At 44.2% G+C, this 18,759-nt stretch overlaps 2 protein-coding genes across 5 annotated transcripts; one reads left to right on the top strand and one right to left on the bottom strand.

The window, feature by feature from the left end:
- Nucleotides 1-2,733: 2,733 nt before the first annotated feature.
- rai2 (retinoic acid induced 2) lies at nucleotides 2,734-4,317 on the top strand (the record flags this gene model as incomplete). Its single annotated transcript, XM_079157833.1, has 1 exon — nucleotides 2,734-4,317. The coding sequence occupies one exon, from the start codon at nucleotides 2,734-2,736 to the stop codon at nucleotides 4,315-4,317; it is 1,584 nt and encodes a 527-aa protein (XP_079013959.1).
- Nucleotides 4,318-7,683: 3,366 nt separating this feature from the next.
- Nucleotides 7,684-17,738, bottom strand: LOC306695200 (sex comb on midleg-like protein 2). Of its 4 annotated transcripts, none has more exons than XM_079158381.1 (15): nucleotides 17,655-17,738; nucleotides 16,104-16,244; nucleotides 15,797-15,871; nucleotides 14,856-14,926; nucleotides 14,305-14,539; nucleotides 13,356-13,444; nucleotides 13,030-13,273; nucleotides 12,572-12,858; nucleotides 12,395-12,488; nucleotides 12,095-12,298; nucleotides 11,829-11,990; nucleotides 11,606-11,734; nucleotides 10,644-10,859; nucleotides 10,408-10,556; nucleotides 7,684-9,634 (listed from the first exon to the last, which is right to left on the bottom strand). In XM_079158381.1, the coding sequence occupies exons 2-15, from the start codon at nucleotides 16,123-16,125 to the stop codon at nucleotides 9,509-9,511; spliced, it is 2,103 nt and encodes a 700-aa protein (XP_079014507.1). In that variant the 5' UTR covers nucleotides 16,126-16,244; nucleotides 17,655-17,738; the 3' UTR covers nucleotides 7,684-9,508. The 4 variants fall into 4 exon arrangements, with proteins under 4 accessions (XP_079014507.1, XP_079014508.1, XP_079014509.1 ...); XM_079158382.1 differs by having other exon boundaries at nucleotides 10,408-10,553; XM_079158383.1 differs by having other exon boundaries at nucleotides 10,644-10,856.
- Between the last annotated feature and the right edge of the window lie 1,021 nt (nucleotides 17,739-18,759).

The following is an 18,759-nucleotide window of genomic DNA, read 5'->3' as shown; positions in this document are numbered from 1 at the left end:
GTCAGTGTATTACCTACAGAAACAGATCTATGCTCTCTGCAAAGACACCAGACTCTGGTGAGAGACTGTAGTGAATCTGAATCAACTCTTTAAAACACTAAAGTCTCAACAACTCAAACTCACCAACAGATGTTAGCAGCAGCAGAGCAGCAGCTCCTGTGTTGTGAGGTAGAATCAGTGTTTCAGTGAATGAGTCTGGTGTCTTTGTAGAGATCATAGAGAACAGCTTCAGTTCCCTCAGAAAGGTCTGTCTGACAGCAAGGTGAAGAGGTGAACACATTCTAAATACAGCGTTCACTCACACTGATAGACATTCTGTTAGGAGTCTAACATACGTCCACAGCAGAACATTACTCTGTTTCTATGAACTCATCTGCTGCACAGAAGCCTGAAGCTACAAAGGCACAAAAGCTTTTATTGGGATCTTGTATTCCTGAGGCCCCCCCCCCCCCCCATGTGTGAAACGGGGGACGAGGTCATCGGCCGACCGTCTGGCTGCAGAATCCTCCGTGTAATCCATCAGAGCTCCATCAGAGCCACATTACAAAGTCTCATCTACGCTACGATATACAACCGGCCTGAGGGGGGAACGAGTGCTCAGTGAGGCGACCCGGCTCCACATGGAGGCTGTGCAGGAAGAGGGCAGAAGGACTACATGTGGCAGACTTTGTTGGTGCACACTGGGTGGTGTTAGAGACCCGGGTGTGTCCTCCTCGCTGCTCCCATCAGCATGAATAATTGACCTCGCTGACATCGGACGCATTGTATCTCCACCCGAGGGAGGTCTCACCGCTGCAGATGGATGAGGGCTGACAGGCGGAGCAGACCGGACATGTGTTGTTGTGTGTTATTGTGTGTTGTTGTGTGTTGTTGTGTGTTGTTGTGTGTTGAGGTGAAGAGCAAAGACAACACACAGACGGATTATTAACAGCAGGCTGAGAGTGATGGATGGAGACAGAGATGGATCAATTTTAATCCTTTCCTCCGTGTCTTCTGTCCCTTCAGCTGCATATGGATTATTATATGATACTATTATAGGATGTTATCAATACTAGTCCACTTAGTGATACTCTGGTTCTTTTTGATTATTTTGTGATATAAAAAGGCAATTCATTAAGAAAAGAATCCACATTTCTTTATTATTCTTTGTAAACAAATATTCTTTCTTGAGAAGTTCAGAAATCTTTAAAACACATTCTCAGCTAATCAATGATCTCAGTGATTATGTTTCATTATGATCCTGTTCTTCTGATCAAACTCAGTATGACATCACCACCGTATGACATCACCACCGTATGACATTACCACCGTATGACATCACCACTGTATGACATCACTACCGTATGACATCACCACCGTATGACATCACCACCGTATGACATCACTACCGTATGACATCACCACTGTATGACATCACTACCGTATGACATCACCACCATATGACATCACTACCGTATGACACCACTGTATTACATCACTACCGTATGACATCACCACCGTATGACGTCACTACCGTATGACATCACCACCGTATGACATCACTACCGTATGACATCACCACTGTATGACATCACTACCGTATGACATCACCACCATATGACATCACTACCGTATGACACCACTGTATTACATCACTACCGTATGACATCACCACCGTATGACATCACCACCGTATGACATCACCACCGTATGACATCACCACCGTTACCTGACGGCTGCTCCACCAACAGACTGATGTTCTGCTTGTTGGTCACATGTTGTGATGAACTTACTTGTGAGAGTTTCATTGTGTTTGAGACGACCAGAGTTCTGCAATGTTTCCTTCTCTCTGATCATGATGAGAGTCTCACGCTGTGCTGAGAGGAGACAAAGAGACAGAGAGACAAAGAGACAAAGAGACAAAGAGACAGAGAGACAGAGAGAGGACGTGTGACTCAGGAACTAAGAAAGTACCGACAGCAGATAACTGGACCGCATCAACACTGCTGGTTTTTACTCATTTAGAACCTGGTTTCAGGCGGCGTCCCTCGTCTTTATACTGCTGCTCTGGGTTATTGTCAGACTTCCTGATGAGAGTTAGTTAAATTAAACACTAATTATTAAAAATGTTTTTTTCTTTTAACATCGAGGGAACCAAAATCTTAACTTTTTGCTCCTCGAGGCTTTTTTTCAGTGAGCACTGAAACTAAAGATTATTTTCATCGTTGATTAATCTGTCAGTTGTTTTCTTGATTAATTGATTAGTTTTTTTTGGTTTATAAAATACCCAAGATGACGTCCTCAAATCTCTTGTTTGTCTCCACAACTTTAAAGAATTTAAGTTCACCGTCACAGAGGAAATAAACCAGAAAATATTCTCATTTCAGAAGCTGGAAGCCTCCAAAAATCACCCATCATTTTATTCTATTAATGTAGTATCTGGTTATTTTAAAGCGCCATCGAAAGGTTTGAGTGGCCTTTAATCGTTATATTTCGGTGTCCGTGCTGTTCACCATCTCCATTGTCATTTTTGCCATTTTTGCCATTTTTGCCATTTTTGCCATTTTTGGGTTAGAATAGATTTTTGTCCTTAGATAAGATTCTGCGTTCATGGACCAGAGACAGTTTCCACATTATAAATTAAAAACCATTAAACATTGTGTTTCCTGTGTTTCAGGGCTTCCTGGGAGAACAATGGATAAGAACCGTCGGTAGTCCTTGATGAAGATTTCGACCGACTCCTCAAACTGAACGATGGAGGGAAGTGACGACGCGTCCGCCACCATGACCCGGTCCCAGTCTGACGGGGGCAGCGCCGAGGTCGGAGGAGGAGGAGGAGACACCCCCGGTAAAGTGGAGGAAGGAGTAAACCCACTTGCTCCTGCTGCTTCCTGCGGCAGCAAAGGAGGCCTCTCCGATGGCGCGGAGCCTCCTGCGCCGGCAGCGGCGAGTCCCGGCGCCGAATCTCCGGGAGGCGTGGCGCTTAAAGTCGCCACGACCGTTCTGCACCCGGTGTGCCTGGGAGACGGCCCTCTGATGCTGCCCATCCACCTCCAGATGGCCGGAGCGGCCGGGTCTCAGCTCGGCCAGATGGGGGCGGCGCCGTACCTGATAGCGAGCCAGAGCCCCGTTTCGCTCCCGTTGGTCCTGGACCAGCAGGTCCTCCAGCACATGAGCCCCTCCGTGATCCCTCAGACCGCCGGCTGCCCTCAGCTCCAGAGCAGCGTCCTGTGTCAGAACCCGTTCGACCAGAAGTCGGCGGGACAGACGCAGGACGCCAACCTGCTCTCCCTCCTGCAGAATCCAGCGTTTGCGGCCATCTTGCAGGATCTCTTCCCCTCCCAGGCGGGCGCGTCGACCTGCCAGTCACCGGGCTCCGCCTTCTTCCCGCTTCCTCCCCTCTCGGCCCCCTACGCCTCCCCCCTGGCCCCGTTAGTCCCCCCCGCCACGCTTCTAGTTCCCTATCCAGTCATCATCCCGCTGCCCGTCCCGCTGCCCGTCCCGCTGCCCGTCCCCGTCCCCGTCCCCCAGGCCGAGGACTCAAAGGGGAACATGCCAAAACCGGTTTGCACTGCGAGTAAAAGCACTCAGACGTCTCCTAAAGATACTACCTCTCCTCCTCCGCCGTCGTCGTCGTCACGCAGGTGCATGTCTTCGCTGCCGCTGCCACACGCGTCCCCGTCCTCGCTTCCTGCAGACGAAGGACAAGCTTTGGACCTTTCTGTCCGAGCGTGCCCGGTCGAACTGAAACAGGAATACCCGAGTCCTCAGCAGGACGACGTGCTCGACCTGTCGGTGCCGGCGGCCGCGAGGAAAAAGTGCGTCCAGTCGACCAGAGAAACGTCTTTCCGTTCTGGTCAAGATGGCGGCGGCACGTCTTTGTCTCTAGACTCCAAACTCCTGGGCAGTCTGGCGTCGCTGGAGTTCAGCCGGCAGCACAAGTGGGTGGTCGACAGCGCCGCCAGCGGGTCCGGCTCTCTGGGTCAACAGAGCGGCGGCGCCGGAAACCTGGAGATAGTCGGCGCCTCGCAGACGGCCAAGGTCATCGTCGCGGTGAAGGACGCCATCCCCGCCATCCTCTGCGGGAAGATCAAAGGCCTCTCGGGCGTCTCCACCAAGAACTTTTCCATCAAACGGGACGGCAGCCAGGCGGCGGCGCTGCAGCAGCTCTACGGGGTGCCGACGTCGTCGTCCCACGGGGACCAGCACGACCTCAACAACCCGCATAAGAAGCCCCCCAAGAACAGGGCCATCAAACTGAAGAAGGTCAGCTCGCAGGAGATCCACTTCCTCCCCATGAAGAAGCAGAGACTGGCAGCGCTGCTTCCCAGGAAGTGAAGGCGAGAGATGAGGGGGGGGGGGGGCGTAACATAAAACACATGTGGGGACATTCTGTAATCAAACACTTACTTGTCCAATCAGAGTTTTTGGCTCCAAATGTTGCTCAAACTGAAGCTCATGAATGTCTGAAGGTCAACACAGAAGTTCCAGAGATGATTTCTGACTTCCTGTGTTGTTGTCTTTTGTACCGATATACTGAACCGCACATGTTTCTGTTGTCTGCCAGCTTAAAGAGACAGTCCTGATGTTCTGTAGTGTGTGTGAGGTTCTCCTCCACAGTCAGGGTTCCACTGCAGCAGATGAGTTCATAGAAACAGAGTAATGTTCTGCTGTGGACGTATGTTAGACTCCTAACAGAATGTCTATCAGTGTGAGTGAACGCTGTATTTAGAATGTGTTCACCTCTTCACCTTGCTGTCAGACAGACCTTTCTGAGGGAACTGAAGCTGTTCTCTATGATCTCTACAAAGACACCAGACTCATTCACTGAAACACTGATTCTACCTCACAACACAGGAGCTGCTGCTCTGCTGCTGCTCACATCTGTTGGTGAGTTTGAGCCGTTGAGACTTTAGTGAATCTGAATTAACCCTTTAAAACACCCAATAACACAAACTAACTACTGCTGTAGTAATAGTACACTGACTGTGTAGAAGTACCTCATACAAACATCACAACTACCCCTTTAATGGGCTCTCCGTGGCTTTTAAAGATTGTCTTCATAAATCAGACTCTTGGGTTTGTTTCCTCGTTTTCACCGAGCAGAGCAGCAGACCATCGTCATCAATGGAGGGATTCCCTCTCTTCTGATTGGTCGGGGGGGGTGTTAGCATGACGGGCTAATGGTGACACGCCCACAATTCCTTTAAATACATCGTTGCTTCGTTTTAAACAGCAGGAACAAAAAGGGAATCGTCCTCACGTTCAAACAGAACTTTCTTACGGGCCTAAAGAAATATACGAGGAAGGTTTAGTTGCCTGGAGAGCATAAAAAACACCAGAGCTGCTGTTTCCTCTAACCGACTCATGCAGAGCAGGTTTTAATATAGATTTATTACATTTAAAGATGACGATCAAAGAAGAGAATGACGAGACAGAGAACCTTTCTGTTTGGTGATGTTCGTGAAGTGTTATTAGTCTGTTTGTTAGAATCAGAATCTTTCAGACGCATTAGTTGAAGTGGTTTGGTGTCTTTTGAAAGAGAGCGCCGGTTTAGTGGCGCGTGGGGTTCTTTGTGTTCCATGAGATGTGAATGTTCTTGATCCCGTTGAGTGCACTTTGTCTTAGTTTAGTTCTCAAAGCGTTACAGGGTGTTTGGACCTGTTTCTGAAGTCTGTGACTGAGGCGGAGGGACGGATCTTCTTTTTATTTATGCTCATGAACTTTGACTCCCTGTTGGTTGAACAGGATTCCTCCTAATTTATTCACTGTGCGCCTGTTATTTATACGACCCGTCAGTATCTACCGTCGGACTCCTGGAGATCTTTTTCTCTTCAGAATTCTGCCGTTTTAAACGAGATGTCAGGTAAATGTTTGCTTTCTGTACAGTTTGTGTGCTTTTTATATGGAAGTGAATTTAAATATCTCAGAGGTCTGAATTTGTGTCTCTGACTTTTCCTTCAACGACTTTTAAAAAAACAATCTCAAATGTTTCTTTGTGTTTGACGGAACTGGTTTGGAATCAGAGAAAATGTTTCATCCGGCAAAAGCAACCCGCCAGTGTTCCACCGAGTATTGATCTCCAGCTTATTCTCGATTAATCGATCAGTTCTTTGCTTTATGAAATGTCAGAAAATGGTGAAAATGTCGATCAGTGTTTCCCAAAGCCAACGATGACGTCCTAAAGATAAGAATATTTAGTTTACTATCTCAGAGAATGTTGACTTAAAAAAAAAAAAAAAAAGTGCATCTCTGTGTATATATATATATATATATATATATATATATTAAAATATATATATATATTTGTTTTACATATATTTTCATATCTTTTTTTAATTTTATATATCTATATATTTATATACATATTGGCTGTCAGGCTGGGGGCGGGGCCTACCTGCTTGCAAAGCCATATGTTTTTTAAAGGGGGCGTGTCTTAGTGACTGATTGGAACAGGTGGGAGACCTGAGGTTTGGAGATGAAACGTAGATCCACAGAGAAGAGGAGGAGAGGAGAAGAGGAGGAGGAGAGGAGAGTCTAGTTTCTCTTTTAATCATCTGAACTTTAGTTTCTAGTTTGTGTCCACGTGTTTAATGTTTACAAATGTTTACAAATAAGCTGTGTTGACCGCAGAGCGCGAGCTCACCGAGCAGCGTGTCATCGGATCAATGCGCGGAGGATCAGGTGAGTCCGCGCACACTGACAAGTAGTCCTGAAGAGAGTCCGTGGAGTAGAGCGCACAGAACACCAGACTGTACCTCAAGGCATCAAGTTACTGAGATATAGCACATAATATGAAGAAAACAACATGATTATTAAATAAATAAGCATTATTTATACAAAAATATAAAAGGTTTAAATTCTTAATATGTAAACCTAGAATTTATTATACAGAAAATAAAACAAATAAAATTACAAAAATCTGAAAATGAATAAATATTTGATAGTTAAGTTAGTTAAAAGATGTAAAGTAGAGAAAGTAGAAAATAATGTATCACTTTATTTCAGTTTAAACGTGAAACCTTCACTGTTAGACAGACAACTTTAGACAGAAGAGACGTTAATAAAAGCTTCCGCTGATTACGTCGTTTTACTTCCTGGTTCAATGTTTGCTGTTGGATTTAAAACCTACTTCCTGTTTACAGAATAGTTTTCTTTTATTTCATGTTTTTTTCTTCCACTTGAGACGTAACGTTTTAGTTTAATGAAGGAAATGTTTGATCTTTGTCCATCACTGGTTCCCAACCTGAGGGTCCCGACCCCCACCGGGGTCCTCAGAGCTCCACAGGGGTCTCGAGGTCTTCTGGAATCTTTATTTTTATTTTTTAAACACATAGTTGGCCTTTTTTTCTCAGCATTTCATTCATTTCTGTGTGGAAAAACTACATGAAATAGTTACTTATTCAAGTTCAGATTGTTATTTAAAGTATATTTAAAATAAATAAAGACAGAATTGTTTTCAAAGTTCCTAGAAAATAAAAATAATCAGCTCGAAACTGATCCAAATCAGTTGTTTTAAACAAACTATTGTGTTCACCATTTGTGTTAAATATCAGTTGTTTTAGTTATGTGTTAAATTTAATATAAATTGAATATTTGACTCAAAGATAGGAAACGAATCTCCAAAATCTCTCCTTTCCATCACTTAATTCTTAAATAATCTTCCGTCAGTCAGTAAAAACACGTCTTTTAGTTTTTGGTAGGTTTATAAAAAAAGAAAAGCAAATACACAACGTCATGAGCACACATCGTTTATCTGGTGTGACATTAAATGGACTAGTGACACTTATTTCAAGTAGTTTGAAGAATAAACGAGAAGAGGAGAATGCACGGCTCTCAGAGCTCCGTGTTCAATGTCATTTGGCACAAAAAGTGTGTTTGTTTAAATCCAGGAGGAACCGGAACATTCCGTCGAGTGTTTTCATTATAAACAGTTTGCTACAAAAGCTCGAACTAACAAAGACCACGTAGACCTGAGAAATGTCGTCGGTGAAGCAAGGCAGCGTCTACACGTTACTGAGAGGATCCGAACTAAAAGAGCCGCGTTAATGAGATTAAAAATATGTAAATCTGCCATTTCTAACTCGTGTAGACGATCTCCTTTAAAATATTTCTACAAAATGTACATTCTGTCGCTGATATTCATGGTTAAACCCATAAAAACTGTACACATCTGTCTTCATCCAACAGTGATTGTAACGCTTCAGAAGAACCGACGAGCTCACGAGATTTAAGAGGAAATGTTAAAATGTTTAAAAGAAACCCATGAACCATCGTCGACTCGAGTCAGAGGAGCATAAAGGGCGGCGGTGATGATGGTGATGATGATGATGATGAGGATGATGAGGATGATGAGGATGACGGCAGGAAACTGGTGGAAAACATGAGGTTCGATCAGAACTGTCGGATTTAGTAAAACGTGACGACATTGAAGAAGACGTCCGTCTCCGGCCGCGGTTACATTCGTCTTCTCATACGGACGCGTTAGTCTCTCCGTCATCTTCCTCTGACGAGGAGAAAGAAGAGAAGAGAGGAAGAAAAGCTGGAGAGCTGCTGTCTGAGCTAAGTTAAGTTACTGCGGAAGATTTCCTTTAAATAACAAAAGAAGAGAATTCAGAGGAACATGTGTTGATCATTGAGCTAGCGTAGCTTCGTTAGCGGCTACTCTCCCGGTAAAACAAAGTCTCCTAAAACTGCAACAATTAATCAATTAGTTGTCAACTATTACATTTGATCACCAACTTTCTTTGATAAGCAATTAATCCGTTGGCATAAATCTAAGAAGAAAAGCTTCTTAAATGTGAATATTTTCTGGTTCTTTTGTCTCTGACAGTGAAGATGTCATTTTGGAATTTGGGCAATTTTTCTGACAATTTTCTAAAACTAATCGATTAATCGAGAAAACGACTGACCGATCAGTCGACAATGAAAGTAATGTTTCATCGCAGCCCTATTGTGCACAATTAACAGTAAAACGTGTTCATCACAATATTAGCGGAGCTTTCTTAAACAAGTCTCCTAATACAGACTTTTATTGTGAAGAGTTAAGAGGAAATGTTTATCATATGTTGAAGACGAGCGTAACCGCAGCCGACCGGTGAGAGAATCCATCAGAACGCATTGATCAGCGTTCTGCAGGAGAATGAAAGAGTCTCCTCTTGAAGGGAAGAACTTCTGATGAGTTAGTTTAGTTTTCTCAGTAAAAACCGACCCGTCGTTATTCATTCAACAGGAATAAAGACTGATTATAAGAAGAAACATTCTCCATCTTTGGGGGGGGGTCCCCTCCGTGTGAACACTGCAGAGGATTCTGGTCCTTTGGGATTCCTTAAAAGTCAAAACTGATGAGGGGGGGTGAGGTAAAGTGTCAAACACCTGGTCCACGCCGGGGGGGGGGGGGGGGGTCTGGAGGTCTGGATGAAGTCCTGATATGAGTTCAGACCCTCCACATGTAGCCCCCCCCCCCCCCCCCCCCCCCCCTCCCCTCACCCCCTTCCCATCATGAGTCCCGGTCCAGATGCCGGCTCCTTCAGGGTTTCCCTTGTTTCAGCCGCTCTATGTGGTGACACAACTTGAGAGCCGGACCCAGTTTGAGACCCATGTACTTCATGATCATGTCGCTCCGCAGCAGCATCAGAGCTTTCCCATCGATCTCCTGTTTCAACAACAGAACGAGACAAAATGACCTTTAATATAAATGTACAATAAACAGCTTGTGGTCAGCAGAGAGCGCTACAAACTCATCTACTTCCAAACTAATCAATTACAATTCACAGTGCTGCACACATACATGAAGAATACATGAAGAGACTAATGCACACCGAGTTAAGTTCAATAAATAATAATCACGGCTAAAATCAGCGTCTTTCTCTTTCTCTTGTGTTTCCACACGTCTTTAATATTTATTCATGTTCCTCTCAACTGGAGAGCATTCATGCTTTTGTTCCTTTACAGTTTATGGGTGAACTTCACAAAAGTTGTGCAGAACAAATTAAGCGTTAATAAGAAAAGTAAAGTCCTCCGTTTTGTATCCGTCGTCCTCCTCAAAGCCTCAAACTGTGACTTCAGACGTCGCTCCGTAGGTCTGAGAACGCCGCTGGACACGCCGCGCGCTATTCGTTCCAATAACAGCTGATTCCTCATCATGTCGGCAGTAGTAGAATTATTAAATACAGAATTTAACTGAACAACAGCTGCTAGTAAAGACTTGAGATTTACAGATCCTGCAAGCACTCGCTTCAACGGGGGAAATCGCACTTCATGCGACAGACGTCCTCACGAGTTGTTCCGTCATCGTGGAAAACATCACATCCATGACGGAGAATAATCGGTTCACACACAGTGCTCGATCAGCCTCTGATCCGGCTGAAGTCGTCACGGCTGAAGTCGTGCAGTAAGCACTTCCTCATAGAGTAAAAGTGAACTCACGTGTTTCCTGAACAGCTCGGCGTGTGGAGCTAACGCCGTGGGGTCGGCGTCTTTCACGAACTGCATCACCTCCTCGATGGACCAGGACGACGGGTTTCTACCGGGCAGCTCGGAGCCCAGAGCCTCGGGGCCGGTGGTGGAGCTGGCTGCTACCGGAAGCATAACGTACACACTGAGCACCGGAGCGTTTACAATCACGCACACATCTACCGTACGTCCACAGAGTCTCACCGTACCTTCTACTCGTCTGAGCTGCTGCTTGGAGCTGAGCTCCGCCGGGTTGGAGGAGAGGCGCCGCACGGCTGCGCCGTGGCGATAGCGGGCGCCGGCGTGGGAGTGGTACTCCGAGGAGCTGCGCACCATCTGGGGTCGAGGGGTCATGGAGTTGGAGGCCGAGTCCATGTAGCGCTGCTCCTTTAGGAGGCCGTTCTCTTCATGAGGCAGAGTCTCTGCTGGAGAGAGAAACGCACATTCAACAAGTTCAGCAACAAAAAACCTTTTGCAGCCAGTGAACAGGAAGTGAGCATACCTGGACTGAGGAGGAGTGACGTAGAGACGCTGTATACGTCTCTGCTAGAGACCTGTCAATCACCGTGTAGCCCCGCCCCTAAAGCATCCCCTGCTTTATGGTCTGTTTGACTCTAAATGGACCATCATTTACTAAATGAACATCATGCTGTATTGAAGAAGACTTGAAACTAGAGATTGAGACCATAAACTCATGTTTACAATGTTTACTGAGGTAATAAATCAAGAGAGAAGTAGAGTCATTTTCTCATAGACTTCTATACAACCAGAGGAGTCGCCCCCTGGTGGTCATTAGAGAGAATGCAGCTTTAACACGTGACGCTTTGGCTTCTCCTACTAGAACCGGAGGTTGCCTCCTGGTAGGAACTTGGGCCGGTTTAGTTCACAGTGCTTGTGGTTGTGAACACAGCATGAGAGCCCATGAATCAGAGTGCAGCAACTCCACGTGGTGGCGGTAATGCTCCTCTAAGCTCGTTTACTAACTGCCAAGAACAATAAATAAAAAGGACCCAAGATTTTGTCCCGACAGTGTTTACACGTTCTTCAAATCTAAAATGTTGCCATATCGACACAGTTTTAGTTTTCTTTGAGAAGAACTCTGCCACGTCTCATCTCTTCACCCCCAAAACACATGAACCTTTTAGTAAATAAACATCCCAGTGGACGGTACCTTCTGAAGGATGAGCTTCGGTGCGTAAATGTTTCGGCGACAGAGGAGCTGCGTACGGCGGCGAGACTCCGGAGAGACTCCGTTTACTCCCCCGAGCCAGAGACGGAGCGTCCAGCGCCTCTTCTTTCACTGAAACACAGGAACGAGTAAACGTTTTAAAGTGACCTCACCTCCCTGGTTTTTAAGCTTTTACCTGTGAGAACTCGTGAATGCGGGGCGTCACCTGACTTGGTCCTGTCGTAGGCGGCGTAGTGGCTGAACGGCTGGCTGCTGAACAGGTTGTCGCACTGCAGGTGACGACACATCGTCTCCAGGAAGCGCAGCACGAAGGAGGCGCTGGAGGCCGACGGCAGTTTGACCACGCGGACGCCCCCGTCGGTCCTCACTGCGGAGGAAGGACCACATGAGACGTGATGTTTTATTTCCCTTCTTCAGGGAATGGTAAAATAACTTCAAATAAACAAAACAACAATGTGTCGGTGACTCTACCTCTGACCACCTCTCCTCCTCCCGAGTGAGTCTGCAGAGCGCTGAGCAGGACTTTGGGCTGGTACGCGCAGTCTATGGAGGACTGGACCACCAGCTGGAGCACGGCGTTCACCGGGCCCGGACCGAAGTGGTCCGGGAGACGCTGCATCTGCTTCCGGTCCAGGTGGGGGCCGCAGTTCCCTTGTTTATTCACGTACACGCACACTGGAACAACACGCGGAGGAGACACGGTGAGCTAATGAGATACGCTAATGGTTCTAAATGAAATCTCTTTAATTATGGGATCAAGCGGCGGATCACCTGTTGAGACCACGGAGTTGAGGCTGGCGGGGCTCTCCTGAGGAACCTGGATGCTCTGCAGATGTCCGGGGCTTTGGAGGATCTTGGACTTCCTCTGGAAAGAAAAACACATTCGTTTGCACCTCGGCAGTAACAAACAAAGTGTCGGGGTTTGTGTTTGTGCGGCGGGGGCCTCACCTTGCTTCCGGGCTTCGGCCCTCTCTTCTTGTGGGGTCGGGGAACCAGCTGCATGCTTTCGGGCGCGGTTCCGTTTTGCTCGGCGCCCGCTGCCGCCGCCGCTGCCGCCGCTTCCGCCACAGCTTTGAGCAGAGCGATGGTCTCGCTCTTGGGCCGGCGGCCCCGGACCCCCTTCCTGACGGGCAGAGCGGGCAGAGGGTTGGGGAGGCGGTAGGGGGACTGCATGGAGCGCCTGCTGGGCTTGGAGGGCGACGCCGGGAGGATCGGCACGCTCTTTGGCAGAGTGACTGGAAGGAGCGGCGGGAAACGGCATAAAGAATAAAGAGTCAAAGTTAAAAAGTTTCTCCAATATTATCCAAAACTAATAATATTCTGTATCCTTGTAGACCAGCTGCTCTAATCAAACAACAAAGGGATCCGTTTCTGTTAATACGGATCATCAACGATGACCCACTCACCGCTGTTTCCGGGCGACTGGATGCTGTGCTTGGTGAGCGAGCACCAGCCCGCGGGGAAGACGTCCCGGGAGTCGTACTTGCACCAGTAGTCGAAGGCGCCTCGCCAGCCGTCGAACATGACGAAGACCTCGTCGCCCTTCACTTCTCCGATGGTGGCCGGACAGATGAGGTACGGGTTCTTCTTGTCCACGGCCTCCAGCTTCATGCCTGACTTAAAGTTGTTCTGGGGGGGCCTCGGAGGCTCCTGAAGGGGGGGGGGGGGGACCTCGTTAAACGCTGTACTGTGTGTGTGTTTAACGGGTGTTTGTTCATGAAGCAGCACGTACCTTTTTAAAGGCGATCACTGGAGCCATCTCAGCTCCGTTTAAGGTTCTCAACAGGAACATGGGCCACGAGGAGGCGTTCATCCGGAAGCCTGAGGGGGGGGGGGGATCAGGATATTATTTAACTATTTTATAATCAAAAGGTTTATTTATTGTCTGGAAACTCTCGTACAGAGACCCCGACGTCGTAATCTTTGCTGCTCCTGACTCCTGTTGTTCCTTGTTTCATGTTATTTATTCATATTTCCTGTTTTATTTTGAAACTCGCCACTTCTTTTAGTTGCAGACTGCTTCACTTCCTGTCTCTAGTGCGCGCCGTCGTGCCTCGCCCTGATTGGTTCCCACCTGTCAGGTCAGACTTGCTGTCAGCTGTCTCTGATTGTTGTATTTAGTCTTTGTCGCTCTCTTTGTCCGTGGCCAGTTCGTCGTGGTTCCTCGCTGTGCTACTTCCTGTCTACTGAACCGGTTTTTGGGATCCAGCTCCTGTCTCTTCAGTCCTGTTCTTTGTGGTTTCACATGATGTCAATTAACCAAACAAAGCCCACATAACGCTCCCCAGTAAGGAGTTTAGGTGGCGTCCCTATACGGGTCAGTTTGATATTTGAAAAATTTATAAATTTATAAATTTATAAATTTTTTAAAACTTAATTATGTTGCTTTTCTAATTATTCAAGCTGTATTACAACTATCCAAATCATAATTATCATAATTCTTCTTCTCCCTTCCACAGAAGACTCAAAGCTAAATGTTCTACAGCACAGTTAACCATTATTTTCATTCATTCATTCATTCATTCACCAGGGACAGAGCACATTAATCAACATTTCAGTTTCCACCTAAAAGTGATGAGTTAGCCTGAGAGCCAATCCTCCGTCTGTCTCCGGGCAGATTATTACTATCTGTCTCTGACTGAGACGACGGTTTAGCCCGGCTGGTGTTTGAGACTTCTTACCCAGCGGGGGCTGCAGCATGTCCCCGTTCTTCTCACAGTTGCCGATGGGCTGGATGTCCGAGGAGTCCACGAGTCTCCAGAAGTCGTTGCTGTTGTCGCTTCCATCCAGACGGAGACGCAGGCGGACCCCCGTCAGACCCATCACCGTGGCGATGCAGACGGAGGTGGAGTTGCGCGGGTCGTGGGCCTCGAGCTTCATGCCCACCTTGAAGTCGTTGGAGGGCGGGACTCTGGCCTGCGGATATCACGGAGACTGTGAGCGTCGGTCAAACGCACGGCACGACAAATCTTTGTTTAATCCGGGACTCGGCCGGGAGGACGGCGTTGCAGAAATACACACTCTTCATAACACTTGTGGACATTTGGAAAACATTTTGGATTTATGGTTTCAGTGTTCAACTTAAAGCTTTTCTGATTCGTTCCCTGAACCAGATTCAGTTTGGATCATGAATGTTAGATATTTAAAGGATAAAGCAGATATTATTATTATTACTATTTTATCCAAGACTACAGTTCTGCTAATTATTACTGAGAAATCCAGGAGGACAAACCTGACGGAAGCAGCCGGGTGGAGCCGGCAGAGAAGACGTCTCTTTTAGATATTCCTCCCAGCTGAAAGCATCTAAAGAAAAAATCACACAAAGAAGAATTAGAATGACTTTCTTTTCAAGTAACAAGTCCCCGAATATCAATGCAGAGTGTCAGTGAACAGAAATAAAGCAGTTAGTTAACGGTGAAAGTCTAAAGTCATGGCCAGCGGAGGAACTAACAGCGTCATTTAAGTCTCAAGTTTGGGAGCATTTTGTCTTCCCTGGAACTTCTGACATAACATTACAGCCATTTACAATTCAGTATCTATCGATCACACCGTAGGCACAGCTACGGGAGCAATTTGGGGTTAAGTGTCTCTGCTCTAGGACACGTCGACATGCGACTAGCGGAGCCGGGGATCGAAGCGCCGATCCTCTGATTGAAGGACGGCCCCGCTCTCCACTTAGCCACAGTCAATGACGGGATGAGGGTGGTGGACAAAACCGTTACGCATGTTGCCGCATTATATTATATATATATATATATATATATATAAAAAATATATATATATATATATATATATATATATATATATATATATATATATATATAATATATTCAAATCTTGCTTATAAATGACATAAAATCCAGTAAATATTTGAGCAGAATGTCACAATGTCACCTGCTAACTGTAACATGAGTACGGAGAGAATAGATTCCCTCATAGACGACAATCAAGACGGAAAGAATCTGTGACAGTCTGTAGTTGTGCTAATGCTAATGCTAATGCTAGTGGAATGTAGAGTAAACATTACATTAATTAAAAAAGTCAATGTAACAGTGACTACTGGTGACTGCTGGTGAAAACACTGAACACAGCTCCTCTTGACTTTAACTAAAGTATTCTAAAGTTATATAAAAGTCACAAAATATAAAACCATAATTATAATAAGAAGTTCACCTTTAGCTGTTGCAGGAGTCGAACCTGTTAGTGGAACCATTCTTCCTGGTTTCTCTTTTTTGCCGTCTTTCTGATCTAAAAATGATTAAAAAATATATAAATATTATACATGTATGAAAATGCAAAAGTTGTTTTAACAAATCGTCCCAATAAAAGTCAAATGCAGCCTTAATGGATTTATTTAGCTCCTTATTTCTGGCAGATCAAGCCCCTATTTTCATATGTGAAAATTATTTATTTTATATAATTATGCAAACTTAAACGAGAAAAAGAAGTTTGAAAACAGGCATGAATGTGGTCTCCTTGCCTTTTAGTGGCGTTTTTCCCATGGTGACTGACGACCAATGGTGACGCTTCTACGATGACGACCAATGGCGACGCTTCTACGATGACGACCAATGGCGACGCTTCATAGACGGCCAAATGGTCCAATGCTTCTGGTTGTTTTCTAAAAATATGTAATATCAAAAGGTGAAATTATTTAAATTGAATTGCAGCACAAACGGGTCCAAAGACATTCATTAGTTCATTCATATCAGAGTTAAAGTTAAAGTTACAATGTCGTGAGGCTACAGTATGAAATACTTTTCATACTGAATTGTGTAGAAAATAGAAACTGTTTATGTGAATACAGATGTTTGTAAATGTACATTTTTTTATAACTTATATTGGGAATCAAAATACTGAGCAACATTTGAAGCAGTTAATATGATCAATTATCATCAATTGGAAGCATAAAGAGAAGCATCGCTGGAAATAACCCCGTAGACCTGAGGGAAAGCTTCACGCTGCTAGTAAGGAGAAGAAAGACGTGTTTGTTCTGTGGAATTTAAATAATATCAGAACTTCTTTCCTTTTTACTTGTATCACAGTATTTGTACACTGTAGTAATACTGTGTTTACTAAAGTAAGACAGCGGAGTACTTCCTCCACCGGTGGAGTTAAGTAATAAGTAAATATAAAGTCGTCCTAACGTCTCAACTCAGGGTGAAAAATATGAAGGAAAACAGGAAGTGTGTCTTTAAAAGTCATGTGACCGACAATAACAATAAACAACAACAACACGCTGGCTAACTGAGGTAACGTTTATTAATTAAATAAATAAATAATAATAATATATATATCATATATATATATATATGATAATGAAGCTAACTAACCGTTCTATGAGTCAATAAACATTATATTTTGGGTTTTTGTTATTACCTGATGTTACAATATCTAACATTGTAACTTAATACAAATGTTGACTTATAGCTGGAGACAATAGTCCACTCACTTTCTAATGTTTATAATACAAACATATATATATACATATATAATAATATATAGTATATATATTATTATTATTATTATTATTTATTTGATTAACCTTAATGAACTAACGTTACGTCAGTTAGCCAGCGTGGTGGTGTTGTTGTTTTATTGTTATTGTCGGTCACGTGACTTTTAAAGACTATTGGAAGGCTGAAGATGTGATGTAACATATATTATATATCTATAAATGTATGTTGTATCACCTGTTCAGCCTTCAAATGGTAACTTAGCTAACGTTAGCTAAAAGCCAACATAGGTGTAATAACGCTACTTTACTTACTATACAACAAAAACTCAACAAACAACAACACTGTTATTATCTTGTATGTGTAACAGCAACGTAACGAGGTTCCAGGTAATAGCCTGGGCCCACTGTTGACAACTAGCTCCCGGTGCTGGCTAATAACTAGGTTTGGCTAACCTTAGCGTTAACCCTCTAATAGCTAGTTTTATTCCCTATTATCAGGCAGAATTACACGGAGCTTCAACTAACAATCTCCCGGAACTCTTCATCGTTAAGTCTGAAGAAAAGAAAACTTACAAGCGACGTCTTTTTTCTTTTTTCTTCTTCGATCCACACACACTTCTTCTCTTAATCGTCAGCTGCCATTTTTTCTTCTCTCCACGAATGTAGTTGTATGCTTACGCGCATTTATGTCAAAGATGAGTGTATTTCTACGACGAGCACAGACAGCGAGAAGGTAACTCTGTGCGCCAAAGCTGTAGACCAATCAAATCTCACGATACTCACACGTACAGCCAATCAGGCAACGGTTTGCTCCATTTTAACCAATCAGCGTCTGTTCTACTCGGTCTGTAGTTTAGGATTCCGAAAAGTAAAACGAGTGATCCATCTTCGCTTTCTTTACTCTTTGAAAGACCTTTCTGATGCTGTGGCTAAAACTGATAAAGAAACAAACTGATAACTACGTTAACATAAGAAAACAATCTTATAGTTTATTTAAAAAAAATAAGTATCACCTTTTGATACCAAAATATCACCAAAATGCAGGCAAAGTAGGCTACTGCAAAAGTCAATTGCATAAATATAGAATTGAACAATTACAATATAAATATGAAAAAGATGCTATAACAATACTGTAATATGTGTTTTTTGGAATGATAGTCTTTTGTTAGTGATAGGCTACAGTATGGTTAGTGTGATGGTTTGTTATTGTGTTTTTGGGAAGGGAGGACATTGTTTCTTTATATTTACAAAGGAAAAATAATAAACATTGTTTACAAATAACATATATATTTACTGAATTACAAAACAACCACTGACGCTGTCTTGATCTAACAACTAAAGACAAAAGGCTGCTATTTAAAAAAAAGAATGTGAAGGAAAAATACAATTGAATAAGTTAACAAAGTGAATTAAACAGAACAGCTGTTTAATTAAATAAAGACTAGATCACATATAATAACATATTTAAATTATAAAATACAATAATACAAAAGCGATGATGTGGATATTAAATCCCAAAACTGATGTTTATATTAATGGAATAAATTAAAACCAGAAATACTGTAAATTAAAACATTCCATTTCTATGAAAGATTTTTGACCTTTGTAACCAAAACGTTGATCACAACTCCCTCAAAGTTACGTCATCACATTCGTCAAATAGCAGCGCATGACTCAG

This window comes from Pholis gunnellus (assembly GCF_910591455.1).
Source record: "Pholis gunnellus genome assembly, chromosome: 4".
In the NCBI taxonomy this organism is placed as follows: domain Eukaryota; kingdom Metazoa; phylum Chordata; class Actinopteri; order Perciformes; family Pholidae; genus Pholis; species Pholis gunnellus.
The sequence above is the reverse complement of the archived record's forward strand: the minus strand, read 5'-3'. Positions and strand labels throughout refer to the sequence as shown.

Bases quoted from the DNA above. Each gene is read 5' to 3' on its own strand.
- LOC306695200 (XM_079158380.1), bottom strand. From the start codon at position 16,125: ATGGGAAAAACGCCACTAAAAG. The intron at 13,274-13,355 runs GTACGTGCTGCT...CCCCCCCTTCAG, and splicing joins CAGTGATCGCCTTTAAAAAG to GAGCCTCCGAGGCCCCCCCA. The intron at 9,635-10,407 runs GTGAGTTCACTT...TTGTTGAAACAG, and splicing joins CCGAGCTGTTCAGGAAACAC to GAGATCGATGGGAAAGCTCT.